A 16,954-nucleotide genomic window follows, 5' to 3' on the forward strand; every position below is an offset into this window, starting at 1 on the left:
GGACTTATGCCTACACTACCACTTATATTGGTATAATGTAGGTCACTTAGGGATGTGAATAAGCCACCCCCCTGAGGGACATAAGTTACACCGACCTAAGCACCAGTGTGGACAGTGCTATGTTGTGGGAGAGCTTCCCCTGCCAACATAGCTACTGCTGCTCATTGGGGGTGGATTAATTAAGTGGATGGGAGAGCTTTCTCTCATCGTCTTAGAGCGGCTACACTAGAGAGTTTACAGCGGCATAGCTGCGTCATTGTAAGCTCTCTAGTGTAGCCATAGCCTTAGGTTGTTTTATCTGCACCTGAGAGACGTAGCGATGCCAGTGTAACTTTTCAGTGTAGATCAGCCTTGAGTTACTCCACTTAAGTCTGGTCTACACTAGAAAATTAAGTTGGCATAACTACATCTCTCAGGGTGTGGCGATGGATTACCTACACCAATGGGAAAATCACTCCTGTCGGTGTAGACACTGCCTACGCCGAAGTGCTATCGCTGTGGCAATGCTGCTGTGGCATTTTAAGGCTAGACAAGCCCTTAGTGAGAGGGATCACACTGAACCATCTCAACTGCACAGAGTAATTGAATTAGCAGATGATGACTTGGTTGTAATTTAGTCTGTTGCATCACTACTACATTACTCCAGAGTCACCAGCAGTTGAGCTTCAGCACTGACTTCCTCGATGGGCCATCTCGCTTGAGTTTAAAGCACCATTTAACTCGAGCTACAGATTTTTGTGTGTGGAGGGGATTGGATTAGTTGCAGAACTTGAGTTATTAGTCGAGCTAATGCTGCAGTGAAGACAAGCCCTAAGCTGCAGATCCTCAATTGGTATGAATTGGCTTAGTTCTGACTTCAATGGAGCTACATCAGTCTACACCAGCTGAGGAGCTGGCCCTGAACGTAAAATAGATTAATAGATTTCTCTTTTAACAACGGAGTCGTAGCACAGGCTGTGCTGTTTTTAAAATGATAAATTGCCTGTCTCTTGGTCTGAAAAAGTTTGGCTGCTAATGATTGTGAAATGGTTAAAAATCCTTGTTGCATTTGGAGATTTCTAATGTCAGCTGGCCAGAATGTTCTCTGTGTAGATTCAAATTGGCATTTTTGGTTCTGTTCATAGAATTGCCAAGATGCTGCAGAATAAAACTAATAGGATTACAGACAGTTTCACTATTGCCATTCGCAAATCTTTTGAGCTGTGAAATTGTCTGGTTGTTTATCAGTTGTAATGCTTCATGCGCTTGGGAAAACTGAGCTGAAGTCATTCACAGGGAAATGGAGTAGGGAAGTAGGTGGATCTCCATTACAGCCAAAAGGCTTTGGGGTGGGGAAAGGTGACAGAGCGCTCTCGCTCTCTCTCTCTCTCTCTCTCTCTCTCTCTCTCTCTCCCCCCTCTGCCCCCCGTTCCTGTCCTATCCTTTTCTCTTTGGGTGGGTTGGGGTGGGTCTTCAAGTACATCAGACTTACAGTAGCCGAAGGATATGAAAAGCCCTAGAGACAGCATTCTACCCACTTCCCATCAGCTGGTCATAATGGAAGGGAAGTTGGAGAGGGGACATCTTACCATGGCATTTTTCTGCGTAGGGACCCCACCTTGTGTTCATAGTAGTTGTCAAATACATTAGTCAATTCCTGCCGTTGCTGGGTTGGCAAAAAACTGTCTGGCCAGTGTTTTCTCCCTTTGGATTATGAGCTGGGAAATAGTCGTTGGTGTGGTTGAGCAGCAGCTGCCATCCCTTTTCCTAGGAAGCAGGCTGGGAGAAAGAAGGGAGCTATGTGGGCAAAGAGGAACCTGCTAAGACTAGGAGGAGGATGTATTATGTTGATTTTGGGGGATGGGTGGTGACAGACTGAAATATTGTGTATATGTTGACATAGGTATTTTTCATGAAGGCTAGCAAATTTAGTCCTCAGGCAAGTGGGTGTCAGGAAAATTTTTCAGGCCCTGGAAATAATTATTCCTGGAGTAGAGAGACACGGTTTACATTCAGTGTTTCACAAAATATTTGCACTCAAGTGGATCATTGACCAATTTGGTAGCATTATAAGAATCTGAATCATTCGGCTAGTATCTCTATAACAAAGGCACATATCAATTTTTTAAGATTAACCTGTGTGAAAAATACATAGAGTGAGCGGCAAAACTTCTTTAGAATCTAAATATAGCTTAGTATTGGGGCATGGAGACTAGGCCATTTGTAAAAGCAATGAGGAGTCCTTGTGGCACCTTAGAGACTAACAGATTTATTTGGGCATAAGCTTTCATGGGCTAGAACCCACTTCATCAGATGCATGAAGTGGAAAATACAGGAGTAGGTATAAATACATGAAAGGATGGAGTTGCCTTCCCATTTGTGAAACTCTTTAAGGGGGGGGAGATAAATGAAACACACAGAAGTACTCAGAGTAGCAGCCGTGTTAGTCTGTATCCGCAAAAAGAAGAACAGGAGGACTTGTGGCACCTTAGAGACTAACAAATTTATTAGAGCATAAGCTTTCGTGTAGTCCACGAAAGCTTATGCTCTAATAAATTTGTTAGTCTCTAAGGTGCCACAAGTCCTCCTCTTCTTTTTACACAGAAGTACAATATTCAGTGTTTTGTTTTCTGTGGCAGCAGTCAATTCTTTTAGTATTATTTAATATTTATATCACTGCAGTAGTGCCCAGAGGCTCTGGTCAGAATGAGTGGTCTTTTTTGCTGGATGCTGTAGAAACAAATGTAGACAGTGTCCTGGTGGTCAGTTATCTTATGATATTGATGCACGAACAAAGAAAAATAACTTGAAATCATAGTAGAACCAAGGTACCTGTACTGAGAGTTATTTTTGTGGCCATGCTGAGAATAGGCATTGCCTAATAAAAGGCTGTTATCTTTTGGCATATGTTAATATGGAAGACTAGAGTTCAGAATCTAGTCTTATGACATCAGTTCAGAATCTCAGATTTGTTTCTCTTGCAACAGTTGACATTTCTCATATCTTAAACAATGCTTTTAACTGTATTCCTTGAACTAATTTAGGTGTTTGTGATGTCCTCTGCTGTTCTAGGAGAAAAGCAGAACCTGAGGGCATGAGTTCTTAGCAAGTTATTAATTCTAAATCTGTTTCAAAATATCTGTGCCTGTGTTACATTTTTAAATGGCAATCTTCTGGTTTGGTATCCCTAAATATTTCAGTGTCAAATTTTCATGTCCAGTTGTCTGAAAGTTGAACAAAGTGAGGACTGATTAAAAAAGGAGAGCGAAGAGTACAGGCAGTTCTCGACTTAACAACATTCAAATTACGATTGACGTTTATAAATTGACATCCTGTTTCGACTTTCCGATGTCAGTTTTGACTTTATGACATCAGTTTCAACTTTACTATGCTCGATCAGACATTGTTCCTATGGAAAAATCATGTTACAACGTTTCGACTTAAGACATGATTTTTCAGGAACCAGTTGTGTCCGACGACTGCCTGTATTCAAACTTGTAGGAGTATTAAGGTTTTTTATAAAATGTACTACTAATTGAATAATTTTAAAGTGATTTTTCTAGTATGGTAATTTTGCTACCATTTTAGGAAAACAATTACAGTTCATCCATTGTGAAAACTCACTTCCATTTTAAAGCCCATTTTTAAAGCCCATTTAAGCCCATTGAGGTCTGAATAATTGGAACAATTGAATATTCTATTTGGCAGATTATTTCAGGCATTTACTGCCAGATCTAATTAAAGCACACAAAGTTGAGAGAGGAGTATTGGAATTCTGTAATGAGCATTTTGCATCTGTAAATGGATAAATAAACAATCATGAATTTAAAAATATTGTGGAAATTTTATGTTTTGAGTACTGGTGAGTGCTTTGAGATCTACTGATGAAAAGCACTTTAGAAGTAGGCATGGCAGAATTCGATTTTTATTTTGTTGCAATTTTGATGATTGATTGTTGATTTTTATTTAAAAATTTCCCCTGATTTTTAACAATTCTAATTTTCACAGTTGCATGAAATTAAGTGTGGGAGTTAGGGCAGCGATGGCACCCTGTGCTGCAACACTCTTCAGGCACAAAGTGCAGGGAAGGCTGCAGTCCTGGCCGGGCAGAGCAAATGCCCCTGGCCAGGACTGCCAGGTGGACAAACTCCTAGACACCGGGGAGACCATTCAGCAGCAGGTGACTTCCCCTGCAGCCATCTTCCTCCTCACAGCCCTGGTTGGGATCTCTGCTCTACCCTGCCAGGACCGTAGCTTCCCCTGCAACTTGGACTTGCAGGGATTCAGTATCATCAGGGAACCCTCTGCAGCTCCGCTGTCACAGCCCTGCTCAGTCGCTCCCATGAGGGCTTTTTGTGCTGCTGCAGGGCCAATGACACCCAATCCCTGGAGGCGCAAGGTGCATAGAGGGGAAGGATGGGGACTGCACTTGTGAAGACTGTTGCTGATGGATATGTTCTTGTCCGTTTCATTGTATCAGCTGAAATTGACATTTGCTGACATCTGTCAATTTAAACCGAATCCTGCCAAGCCCATGTGTAAGAGCTAACTAAGCATTAGTAGTGGTACTAGTGTATTTTTTAAAGGCTTCTTGAGACAGGATATTATATAACAGCTTCAAAAAATTTCCTTTCATTGCAAAAACAAGAAACTCTGTTTGACTAGTACCGTTACTTAATCTTTTTTGGGTAATTAAGAATTTTAGGTCAAGAAAGATAGTAATTTTAATATATAATGAGATAGACTTGATTTGGTAGAATTGTAGAAATTCCTGTCCTTTAGAGGGATGCAAGTGCAATTCATATGACAAACCTTCATGTCTGTCAGTTCCTTTTAATAAATGTTTTTTCTTTTTCTGCTTTTAGTCAGCAGATAAACAGCGAGCTTTAGAAGAAACCAAAGCCTACACAACCCAGTCCTTAGCAAGTGTAGCTTATCTGATCAACACTTTGGCCAACAATGTTCTCCAAATGCTGGATATCCAGGCATCCCAGCTTCGGCGCATGGAATCTTCAATCAACCATATTTCACAAGTGAGACAGTTTTTACTTATATCATCCAGTATGTGTTACTGAAATCATACAGGAGATAAAACAAGGGTTTGGTTTTGCATGGTGTGGATAAGAAAAGACATGCTGCTGCCGCGCCTCCCAGTCTGGTCCGCCAGAGCAGGCTGCGGCCGTGCTGCCCAGCCTGCTGGAGCAGCTCCAGCCAGGCCAGAGACATCCTCCCCTGGCCCTCCCCAGATAAGGTGGGAAGGGATGGGATGGGGAGAGTGTGGGGGTTCTGGGCTAGGGATGGGGTCATGTGGGGGGGTGGTCACAGAGGTTACTCCCCTGACCCCCAGCTTCTCCCCCCAAAAAACATTTCCCCACCAGTTGCTGTCCCGGCCTGTCAGGGTAAGCCGCTGGCGCGCCGGGACACTTTGTTTACTTAGGTTTACCTCCGTGCCTGCGGACACTTGAGGTAAACAAACCATCTTGGCCCACCAGTGGCTTATCCTGATGGCCCGGGAGTCAAAGTTTGCTGACCCCTGAATTATAGGGTCGTTTTATGAATGGGTCATAAAATTTTTCCATTTTTACTTATCCATCTGGGGGGGGGGGGTCGGCTTATGAACGAACCGGCTTATGATAGAGTATATACGGTAATTTACAGATACCCTGAAGCATGAGGTTTGATAGTCCCTATAATTTATATTTAGCTAGTGTAAATACAGATGCTATTTTTTCTGTTCTGTTTTGAATCTTGCTGTTTGTAACAGTAGTTTCTACCTGTTAATGAATAAAGTAGCATTTCCTGTTGTCCATTTTGAACTTATTGTGTTTTAATTTAGTTTTCTCTTGACATTGATTATGGGACACGGTAAATTCAAATAATTAATTTATATAATTAAGCTATAAAGTAAAATGTAAAACCAGGTCTTTGAAAAAAAATCTATTTACTTATTTACCAAATGAAGTACAAGAGTTGATGTTGAAAAGCACTCAGAGTAGAGTATTTTCCTGTGAAACATGCACAGCTCTAGGTTCCTGATAGTATCATCTCTTTCAGGTTTCCCTTTGCCCCCTACAAGTCTACATGTGTTTGGCATTTTAGTGTTCTTTACAAAAGCAATTCAGGTCAACACTTAATGTTGCAAGTTGATAGAAAGATCATATAACGTTCTGTGGGGGAGAGGAATCTTAAGACCTGCCTGCTTTTCCAGAAGTGTTGCCAAAGTAAGATGTTGCTTGATCACGACATCAGTTATGTATTTCATTTTAATATTTGCATATAATTAAAATGACATGAAATAAACTGTTTCTTCTGGTTTCTAAACATGTGTAAGAAAAGTTGGACTCATAAGTGACATAGGCCTTGTGGTTAAGCAGGACTTGAGAAACTCAAAAAGCTTCATGATCTAGTGGCTATCATAAACTTCTACAGGCTCTCAACTTTTATTTTAAAAAATCTTGTGTTTAGCCCTTGTGCTTATGAAGATTATCCCTCAAACATGCATCACTTTCCCCCTCTGTCCAACAAAGTCTTAAATCTGCAAGTAGCTTGCCACTGCTTGTAGCTTTGTTGGCAGCTGAGTAAATCCTACTGCTATTCAGAACCAATGGGCTACAGTGTAACTGACAAAAATGCTTCTTCCTTCCAGCCACCAGAATGGGTTGAGTCCAGGCTACAGATTTACCAAAGACCTACTGGCTTGTGATTGATAGAAAAGGATGTGAAACGCATTGAGCAGGATGTTGGGACAGCACCCTGGCAGGAATTCCAGCATCCTTGCTTTCCCAGTAGCTGGGGGAGGAGGTGGTTGGGTTCTCACCTAGGCATTTCTGCTGGACAATGGTGGGCACTATATTTTGTATCAATTTTTGACTAATAGGTATAGTTCTCGGGCTATTAGGAGTTTGGTAAAATTTCCAGTCCTGGATGTGATGGGATTGGGTGAAGGAGAGGTTGATGCAAATTAAAAGAGGCTAGTGTGATATTTAGAAAGATTATTTGACAGGGGGAAGAGTGGGAGAAGAAAGGAAACAAAGTAGAGATAAAGAGATAGATAGGAGAGAAGAGGGGCTGGATGGAGAGAAGTTAAAATGGAAGCTGACACTGAAGACAGCACAGGAGAAAATGTGCCATCATCTATTATAGGAAAGGAAAGAGAGGAGTGAAACCAGGAAGGGAAAGAAAGTAACAAAGGTGAGACATAGTAGGTTCCACTTTCTTAAATGTACTTAACAGAAAGCAGTTAGATATGTTGTCATTAAAGAGTGCGCAGAGTACAGTGCTTTAAATTGCAAGAGGTATGGCAGCCAGGTATTTTCCACCCCACGTAGCAGGTTTAGTCTTCGGTCTAGTAGGTGACAAATCTTGCAAGCCCTGTGGTTAAAAGAGAGGCTAAAAGCTGGAAAGTCTGGGTTCCATTTCTTCTATCACAGGCTTCCTGTGATCTTGACCCAGTCACTTAATTTGTGATAGTTTCCAAATCTGTAAAAATAAATATATTATTTAATATTTGTGAAGAGCTTTGAGAACAGCAGGCATTATAGAAGTGGAAAGTATTATTTTGTCCAGGCTGATCAGTTTTGTATGCTGCATATGTGAAAAGTTTGTTATATTTTTGTCCTGCAGTTTATGCAAAGCAGCTTTTTTTAGGAATGCCATCGCATTTCCAATTGTCTGTTTCTTTCTGAGAATATATGACATTTATACTAATTGAAATGTGAGTTTATTTTGTTGCCACTAGTACAAATGCAAAATGCTTCATTATTACAAAGAAGTGCAAAATTACCAGTGCCTAACGGAAGGCTAAAGGCTAACGGAAATATATCTGCCAACATTTTCAGTGCTGCATTTGTATAACAAAATGTAGCTAAAAATGTTTTTTCAGAGTTTTTGGCGTCTTTTTTAAATATGTGCTCCTTTTGTTGAGACTGTAGCATTTCATGTGAAGGACATTTTCAGTGCTTTCATGAGAAACAGTGATACCATAAGAGTGAAGGTTTAACTGGGGACATTGGCAGCTGTGCTGGGCTGCTGTCAGTCTGCAAGGATATCAGTAGTTCCATCTCTTAAAACAAAAAGAACAGCCCCCTCAACCCCCAACTATTAATGACACAGTCATTTCTCATTTGTCTGCCATGTGGGTAATCATTTGCAGTGCAGGACGATTTTAAATTAATTTATACAAAGTTCTCTGGAAAGGCACACTTAATATATGCAATGCTTGAATTTCAGTGTTCAAAGACCAATTAATCCCATTGTATGATTGGTACAATATTGTCTTTCAAATATAGTTCAACTTCCATACGTTTTTAAAAATCAAATTTGGTTTCATTTCATAAACGGTATCTGTATGAAATAATAAAGAGATGATTCTTGTCCAGAAGCTTTGATTATAGCTCCTATTGCAAGATGAACTTCTTGGAAGACTTAAAAAATAAAATACATATAAATTCTCAGTTGCAGAAGACTTCTACAGTGTTTATTACTTTTCACGTCCAGTGTAAAGATGCCAGTCGTACTGTTTCTAGTGCTAGTTGGAATACTTCATGTGTGCAAGAAAGTCAAAGGATTTTAATTCAGGCTGATCTACTTCATCCACTCTGCTTCAGAATGGGCACAGGTCCACCTCTTCCTTCAATTCATACATGGCTATGCTTCAGAGTAGTATTTTGATCACTTCAGACGATCCTTAGGCTTGGAAAACAGTCTGTAGTACAAAATCTGAGATAAGGATGAGCTAATCTGCCTTTAATTCTAAACAAGGAAGAACTGAATCTTGACTGTCCTGTCAGCCGGAATTTATGAGACAAGTGCTTTCCAAATCAATATTTTGCAGAATAAGCCGACCTGGCATTTTAAGTAGGAACACTTTTCAAAATTGCTTGTTTGTTAAAGTGCAGTTCTCTTCTGAAAAGACACTTAATTTTAAAAATGCTATTCTGGAGATCCATGCTCATTTTGTTCAACTAATTTAAATGCCAAATTTGATCAGTTAACTTATTTTTTTTTCTAAATGCCAACCCTGCAAACTTAATCTGAGCACTGAGATTAAAGTTGACAAAGTCATTTGAGTATTTCAGGTTATAGGTCCCTAATCAGGAAAGCATCCCTTTCTCATAATTAGGTCATGGTTTTTACTTGTATAGTGTTTACTAGTAGGCAGAAAGCTTAAACCCTAAACACATTTGTTATATAAACATCAATTCATAATTATAAATATATCTAAATACCACATTTATTTCAGTTGTTGAAGTTCACAAACAGAATACTGATGGCTTCTGAATTCTCGAAACTAATATTGGAGCCTGAAAACTTGCCAAAGTGGTTTAAGGGGTGATTTTGTAAGGTTTTGTAACAAATAATTTTGTGTACAAGGCCAGTTTTTAAATTTCCATCTGTCAACTGTAATGTCATAAATCAAGATACTCCTGTTGTGTTGTCATAAAGAGCTCAAGAAGTAGCAGTAGTTGGGACGGGCACAGCACTAACCGAGCACCTCACACAAAGTAAATGTTCCTTTCATTGTTTTCTACTGCAGAGCCGGAGATTAATCCAGGTGGCTGGGGTAGAGTGAAAATACTGCTTCATTCTTGATCTCTGCCCTTGTCCTTCTCATTTATATCCCTCTTCCTCCAACACCATACCCAATGGGTGGCTTGTGATGTGTACAGAGCTGCAGGGCCCCCCCAGCAACCCACAGTCTTGAGCTTCTATTCACTGCTCCCATGGCACCTAGCTAAGCTGCAAGAGCATGTGTGAGCCAGCCCAATGTAGCCTCCATTGGAACCTCCCACCCTACGTGGCATTCTGTCAGGAAAAGTTTGGAACCACTGTCCGTTAGTTGTCTCTTGTCACAAGCTATGGGAACAACAGCCAGCTCCAAAAGTGCCAGCACAATTGCATAACTTTCCAGAACTGGAACCATGTATTACCAATTTATGGAATGGGATGAATTTCAGCATCTTAACAATGCCATCACAACTGCTGTTAAACTGATATTAGTTAAAATATAAATCTTGAGTCTAGGCAACTATCTTCTAAAAATCAGTTGGTCAAGTTTGTGAACTTGCCAAACGTAAACAGGGACTCCTATGTTAAAGCAACAAGCCAGTTTTAAAGGGACAAGAGTTTGGAGTTCGAACTGGTGCGGACCAGGGGAATCCGAGTGTTTAATTAAAACAAAGCATCATGAAGGCCCGCGGTGGGTGTTGATGCAATATGATTTCTGCCCAGTGCTCTGAATGTTTAACTCCTGGCGAATAAGTATTTTTAAAATATTTAAGATCCATTCCTTTCCAAAAACATTTGTCAGTGTTGTTGAACTTAGTGATTTCTGTCTCCAATCAAGTTTTTAAAAGTGAATTTTAAAAGTCTACTAGCCACATACTCTGAGAATAGTTGCAAGTCCTAGTTAGAATTGTATGGAATCTTTTATGTTTTTTCAGAAATCCAATTTGGAAGCATTCAGGACTCCTTTTGCAATTTCACTTCTGAAGTTTGTCAACAAATAGTCAATCTTTTAGAAGGCCAATTTAATAATCTGAGAGACTGCTCTTACAGGATTTTGAAGATATTTCTAATGTAAGAGGTGGCAGTAAATTGGTGACTGCTCAAAAATTATCTAATGCACTCATTATTAGTGTAACCCCTTTCCAGAACTGACTGGTACAATATTTTGCCAAATTACATATTGAATATTAGCATTTCAAACTTGCCTAGAGAGTTACGGATGGAAGAATAGGTTGGAACATGTACTTAAACTGCCTCAAATGTGTTCTTTAGCAAATGCTGTTTTCTGAAGCTACTCTAATTTTCTCGGAGTCATCTTTAATTGCTTATCAAAAGATTAATAGTAACTGTTCCTAAATTCTGCCCAGATATTTACCATCTGACAATTGAAAGCAGTGGCCCAAAGTTAATAGAGCTTTGGAGAAGTTCACAAAACAATGTTGACAGTAGCCTGAAATTGCTGATTAGGGACAAATTCTAAGTTGTCATTGGAAAAGTTATGATTTGCTGAATATGATTATCCTATTTGTATGCATGTATCATTTTTGTAGCTGAAGTTATGAATATTGACTGTGTCTGTATTTCAGATGTAGTTACACATGGATGACACCCATTAGGCAAGATGCGTTCAGTCTAGATAGTGGGTAGGGAAGGGCCTATCCAGGGCAGTGAGTCATTAGGGGAAACTATAGGTCTTAGGAGAAGCTTATCCATCACCTGGTGAGCCCTCCTGAGGGGCTGGTCAGAGAGTCTGCCTGTAACTGCAACTGGGTGTGTCCCAACTTGTGTGAATGCTGGTGGAAGTGTAAGACTGGGAGTGGGTCTGCAGCTTGGCACAGCAGCACAGTGTGAGGGGAAGCCCAGGCTGGTAGGTCAGAGGGCTCAGTGGTATCTCAGTTTCAGGTGGCACCCCGGGGGGAGCCTGTTACGCCCATGCATTTTAAAATGAAGATAATAAATAGAATCTTTTTTACTCCAGAGGTTTTCTGAGGAAAATGTTTTCATGATAAGATCAGCTTGATAGAAGTTATACACTATTGAATAAACACACCGTCAGTACTTGTTACTTCAGGGATTTATGACAGTGGTGATGGTAGTCACCTGTGTATTGAGGATCATAGAATTTCTGTTTCCTTGGTTGCAGATTAATCTGAGTTGTCAGTTTCTCATATAATCAACTGCCTCAGTGTTCTTGCAAGATAGTTGGTTTAGAGAATAAGATATTACATCTGCAATAGTCTCCCAACCAAGCACATTAGTTTCTTGAAAAACCTCTGTCTGCAAAATCTTTGCAGGTAGAATTCTTTGTATATTTACTGAAGTGAGTGCCACGGTCAGATCCTCAGTTGTTCAGTAGTTATATTTAAAAGATAAAGATGCAGTTTTGGGTTGCCATGCAAGCCCATTTCCATTGGATCATTTTCTGTTTTAATAAGTTTGAGTATTTCATTATTTGATAACTATAGCAGTGCCTCAGCTAATACAGTATTCCTCAAGGAAGACCGATGTGTTTATACTCTTAATAAGATACTATTTAATTCATGGAAACAAGTTTCTGCAGTGGCAAGACGGCATCTCTTACAAAAGTTAATAGCCCCGGCCAAGATTATGGTTGAGCAAGGTAAGAACAAGTAATTTAAAATCTTTCTCCCATCAGAAAAAAGGATAGTGCTTACATTTTAATTGCCCTTAATACAGAGAAGTCTAGCGCAAAGTTCTGGAATGTTTCATTTTTAAATTTATACTTGATCAGCCATCTTATTGGTAATCAATGAACTACAAACTTTCCATTCAATTTTAGGACCCTGCACAGTCCTGATATTCAGGGCAGAATCTTCAGTTTTTTCTGACGTAGAGCGGGAGGAAAAGAGTGACTTTAGCAACTCTCTGTATTGGAATGTTTACATAGTTAATTTTTGAACAAAGGAGTTGAAGCCTCTATTCTATACCTGGCAAAATGTAGTTACATGTCATGGAAAATGTTGTGTATCATGGGTTAACAGTGTCCAAATTACATGATAGCATTTCAAACAAGGCCTTAGTGTTAGTATTATCGCAGTGCTTAGGCTCCCTAGTTATGGACCAGGATTCCTTTCTGCTAGGTTGCTATGCAAACAGAAGAAAATACTGAGGACTGAAACGAAACATAGTTCACTGTTAGATCAGTGTTTGTGTATCAGTTAAGCTTCATAAGATGCTCTGGTATTTTTTTCTTTACTCCTAAAATGGAGGAAGAAAGAATACTGTGCAATTTAACTTTGTGTAAGAATTAACTCCTTTTAAAACTTGTAGTTGATATAGAAGGGATACGGTTGTTGGATCAAATGGATTGGAAAAGGATTTGAAGGAAAGCATCCCTTCAGGGTGCTGAGTAGGGAAGTTTGGGGCCTCCTACATCTGGAACAGCAGAGAGCTGACCCCACTCCTTCTTGCACTGTACAATTTGTTGCTGGGTACTCTCCGATATTTTAAGTGAATAAAATAGAAGCCTAATTAAACCACATCTACTACGTCCTGTCTTTCTTCTGGCATGGACAGACAAATGATTTTCTGTTTGTAGGTTCAGTATTTTCCCTCCCATGGAGTAGAATTATAGCTCTGAAGAAAGTCTTGCTAAAATTGATTGAAAACTTGTGTATCTTCTCTGAAAAGTCAGTGTATTAATGGCATTTTTGGGTTCCATGCCTACTGTTGCCAGTGATGATTTTCTTTATCGCATATGTTCAGTTTACCAGGAAAAAGATATTCTAATTGCCATGCCTTCAAGCCCAGCTTAGATTCTGAGTCAAACTGAGTTCTTTCATCTCGCCAAATCATCAGTAATAAAGGTTATTACATATTGGCAGTCCATTGTCTTTAGCTAATGGCTCTGTTGGGACACCCTATTTTCTTGAAAGAGTTTGCATAAGTGTAATTGACTGGAAAGTAATAAAAATGGTTCTGATGCACAAGATGAAATAGAATCCCGTCTGCTCTTACTTTTGTTGACTGCAGTGTAAACAAGAGTGTAAAGCACTAAAGTTATTTTTGTTGCTATGAGAATGTGTACATGCAAAGAACAGATCTCTTGCTACACATAGGACTTTGTATAAAGAGGACTTCTCTCCCTCTTGACTGCGTAAAGTCAGTCTGTTACCATTCACAAACACTAAATTCATGTTTAAAATGGTAACAAAAAGGAGAAACTAGAAATCGCAATGAGGGTGATTTTGATAGGATTATATAAGCCCACATAGCTGAAACTTTCTTCACAGTATAAATTTCCTCATGTGAAATGACCAAATTTGAGGTCAGCAATGGGTTTGACCAAAATGTTGGTTTCAAGTGCTTTGTTATCTTGTTGTGACTTTGAAATGGTGGTCCATAGAACTGTTTCTTTCGCAATAAGAAAGTAAGTCTGCCTTCAAGTTACATTGCTCTTTCCTTGTTGTGTCCCAAGCCAAGACCCTTAGGATTTCCAGAGGATTTTTTGACCAGTTAAATAAAAATCCATCCGATACCTCTGTTTACCCTGCACAATTGCTCTGTTTTGTGCAAGTTCTTTTGGTGTAATTTCAAATGTGACCAATTTTACTGAAACTGGATCCAACAGCAAGCTAAGGAAAACCATATCAAGTGACCTAGAGAGATTAGCAATTAAAGCTGCAGGAAATTGGGGAGGTTTGGTATTAAACATAATTCTGTGTCAAAGGAGAAGAACAATATTATCCGTTTTGATACCACTGCCACTATGAATGAATAAATTATAATGAGAAACTACTCCACAGTCTGACAAAACAAATTAATTATGTCCGAGTTTTGTATTACAAGACACACACACACACACAAACTGGGGGAAACAAACTGGGAAAAGACCTTTGGGGCCTCATCAGAGTGAAAGACGTTTGGGAGGGTGACTATTAAATTATAGGAGTACTTGTAGCACCTTAGAGACTAACAAATTTATTTGAGCATAAGCTTTCGTGGGCCTACTTCATCGGATGCATGTAGTGGAAAATACAGTAGGAAGATATATATACACACAGAGAACATGGAACAGTGGGTGTTACTATACACACTATAAGGAGAGTGATCAGTTAAGGTGAGCTTTTATCAGCAGGAGAGAAAAAAAAACTGTTTGTAGTGGTAATGAAAATGGCCCATTTCCAGCAATTGACAAGGAGAGATGAGGAACTGTGTGTGTGTGTATGGGGGGGGGAATAAGCATCGAGAAATAGTTTTACTTTGTGTAATGGCCCATTTTTTTCTCTCCTGCTGATTGTTTCATGTTCTCTATGTGTGTGTGTGTGTGTATATATATATATATATATATATATATATATATATATATATATTTCTTCCTACTGTATTTTCCACTACATGCATCCGATGAAGTAGGCTGTAGCCCACGAAAGCTTATGCTCAAATTTGTTAGTCTCTAAGGTGCCACGTACTCCTGTTCTTTTTGTGGATACAGACTAACACGGCTGCTACTCTGAAACCTATTAAATTATAGATACTCATTTAACATTTAAAATTGCTGTCAAAGTACAGAACTTGTTAAATTAGTGAAACCTAATTAATAATACTTACTAATAGAGCGGAAACATTAGGAGGGATTTTGCTTAATTGTAAAGAGTTCAAGTGAAATCAGAAGGTGGTAAGTTCTAACAGTGATTGAACAAAAGGAGTGTAAGCAGCGCTTACTCAGCAAATATTTATACTGATATATCTGTATATAACTTCAATTCATAAAATCAGGGAGCCAAATCAATTTTTTAATACCAAATGTACACTTAATATTCAACACTATTGGTAAACGCATTATGTTTTGCAGACGGTGGACATCCATAAAGAGAAAGTTGCTAGAAGAGAAATTGGCATTTTGACTACGAACAAAAACACCTCAAGAACCCACAAAATCATTGCACCAGCCAACCTGGAGCGACCAGTTCGCTACATTAGAAAACCTATTGATTACACAATTCTAGATGATATTGGACATGGAGTGAAGGTAGGTGATGTTATAAAACACTCTTAAATTACTGTATGGTTTCAAAATGTAAAGACCTGGAATAGTGACTTATTCCTGTCTTCCTCGTTGCAGCGTGGGTTTTCTCAATTTGTTTAGTCCAGAGGAATCCCCTGGTCCTGTTTAACCTTGCAGACCATTTTACCCCTGATTCTGGGTATGCGTATGACCATGGAACTCCTCTGGGGCAGGGATAAACCTGCTTACTTGATAGAGGCTAATGCCATTGCCCTTGTTTGAATCCGTTGTCAGGAGGTACCTGAATAATGAGAGGCTATTAACCCTCTGTCCCTTCCCTGCCTGAGTTACTGCCACAAAATGCATTTGTTGACCCAGGTGTAATACCAATAGTGCTACTCTGTGGCTCACTAGCAGGAGGTATTTGTGTAAAAGGCGGCATTTGGTGGGCTTTAGTTTTAGTGGTTGTTGAAGGGAATTGTAACATGAATGATGTCTAATGGGTTTTCTGAACCTGAAGACTGCCACAAAAACTTGGGCCAGCCAGTTATGCCTTTTTAGGAATTTTTTTAAACACAGATTTGGGATGAACAGTACAATTTTTAGGGCCTGAGTTTACATGTAGTTACTAGAACTGCACAAGCTAATTAGGCACTAACTGCAAATTTGGCTAGATCCAGAACTGCCTGCTTTTTTGCAGATACCTGGTTGGTGTACACAGTAATGCCATATGCAAATTAGACATGCATTTTAAAAAATCACATCTAATGTAAATAAAATCTTAGCAGATGTGACTTTATCATTTTTGTGCTATTAGGAAACCATTTGAATTTAAAAGAGGATTGTCAACATTACTTTCTGAAAGAAGAAATGTAAATAACATGAAGCAGTATTATTTCCAAAACACATACATTAACAAATCCACAAAACTTTCAAAGTAGTGGTGCAGTAACATTGCTTTGATTGCAAAATTTCTTGTGCTTGACATGAATTTCATTATTTCACACTGTCTGAATTACATTTTATAAAGTTAAGTGACTAATGCAAGTAGACAAATCAGCTTTGAATTTAAAATTGAAATTCAAAGCGTTCTTCTTTAAGGATATTTTCAACAAAGCAATATTTTATTCAAGAGCTTTTGAACATTGTTTTTATGACAAAGTCATATCTTAATCTTCATTGGAAATGTTTGCTACTCAATTTGTGTACATAATCCGGTAAAAAAAAAATGATGTTTTTCAGCACATGTTTCAGAAATATTTCATATCTTGAAAGCTCTTTAAGAAATCAGCTGCCTCATATTAGAATCTGCTGTCTGCTTCTATAAAAGAATTTGTGCATATCAGCAGAATTCCTTATGGTGAATCAATGAATATATTAACATGTGGAGCATAAAAGTGCTTTTTTATGATAACTTTGATTTAATGAGATTCTTCCAGGACAGATTAAGGAAAAATTATTTATCTCTGCTACAGCACAATTTAATTTAGACTCAGCTGT

At 39.0% G+C, this 16,954-nt stretch overlaps 1 protein-coding gene across 25 annotated transcripts in view; it reads left to right on the plus strand.

Moving 5' to 3' along the window:
* Positions 1-16,954, plus strand: part of ABI2 (abl interactor 2) — a 118,853-nt gene that overhangs the window by 56,494 nt on the left and 45,405 nt on the right. For 19 of the 25 annotated variants that reach the window (XR_010591366.1, XM_065560974.1, XM_005306202.5 and 16 more), the window contains 2 exons: positions 4,845-5,012; positions 15,302-15,478. Coding sequence is in view for 24 of the 25 variants with exons in the window: in XM_005306202.5 (XP_005306259.1) it covers positions 4,845-5,012; positions 15,302-15,478 (345 nt within the window). In the remaining variant the exon portion in view is untranslated. The remainder of the gene's footprint in view (positions 1-4,844; positions 5,013-15,301; positions 15,479-16,954) is intronic. The other 6 variants (XM_065560977.1, XM_065560978.1, XM_065560973.1 and 3 more) reach the window with 1 other exon arrangement.

This window comes from Chrysemys picta, chromosome 11 (assembly GCF_011386835.1).
Source record: "Chrysemys picta bellii isolate R12L10 chromosome 11, ASM1138683v2, whole genome shotgun sequence".
Taxonomy (NCBI): domain Eukaryota; kingdom Metazoa; phylum Chordata; order Testudines; family Emydidae; genus Chrysemys; species Chrysemys picta.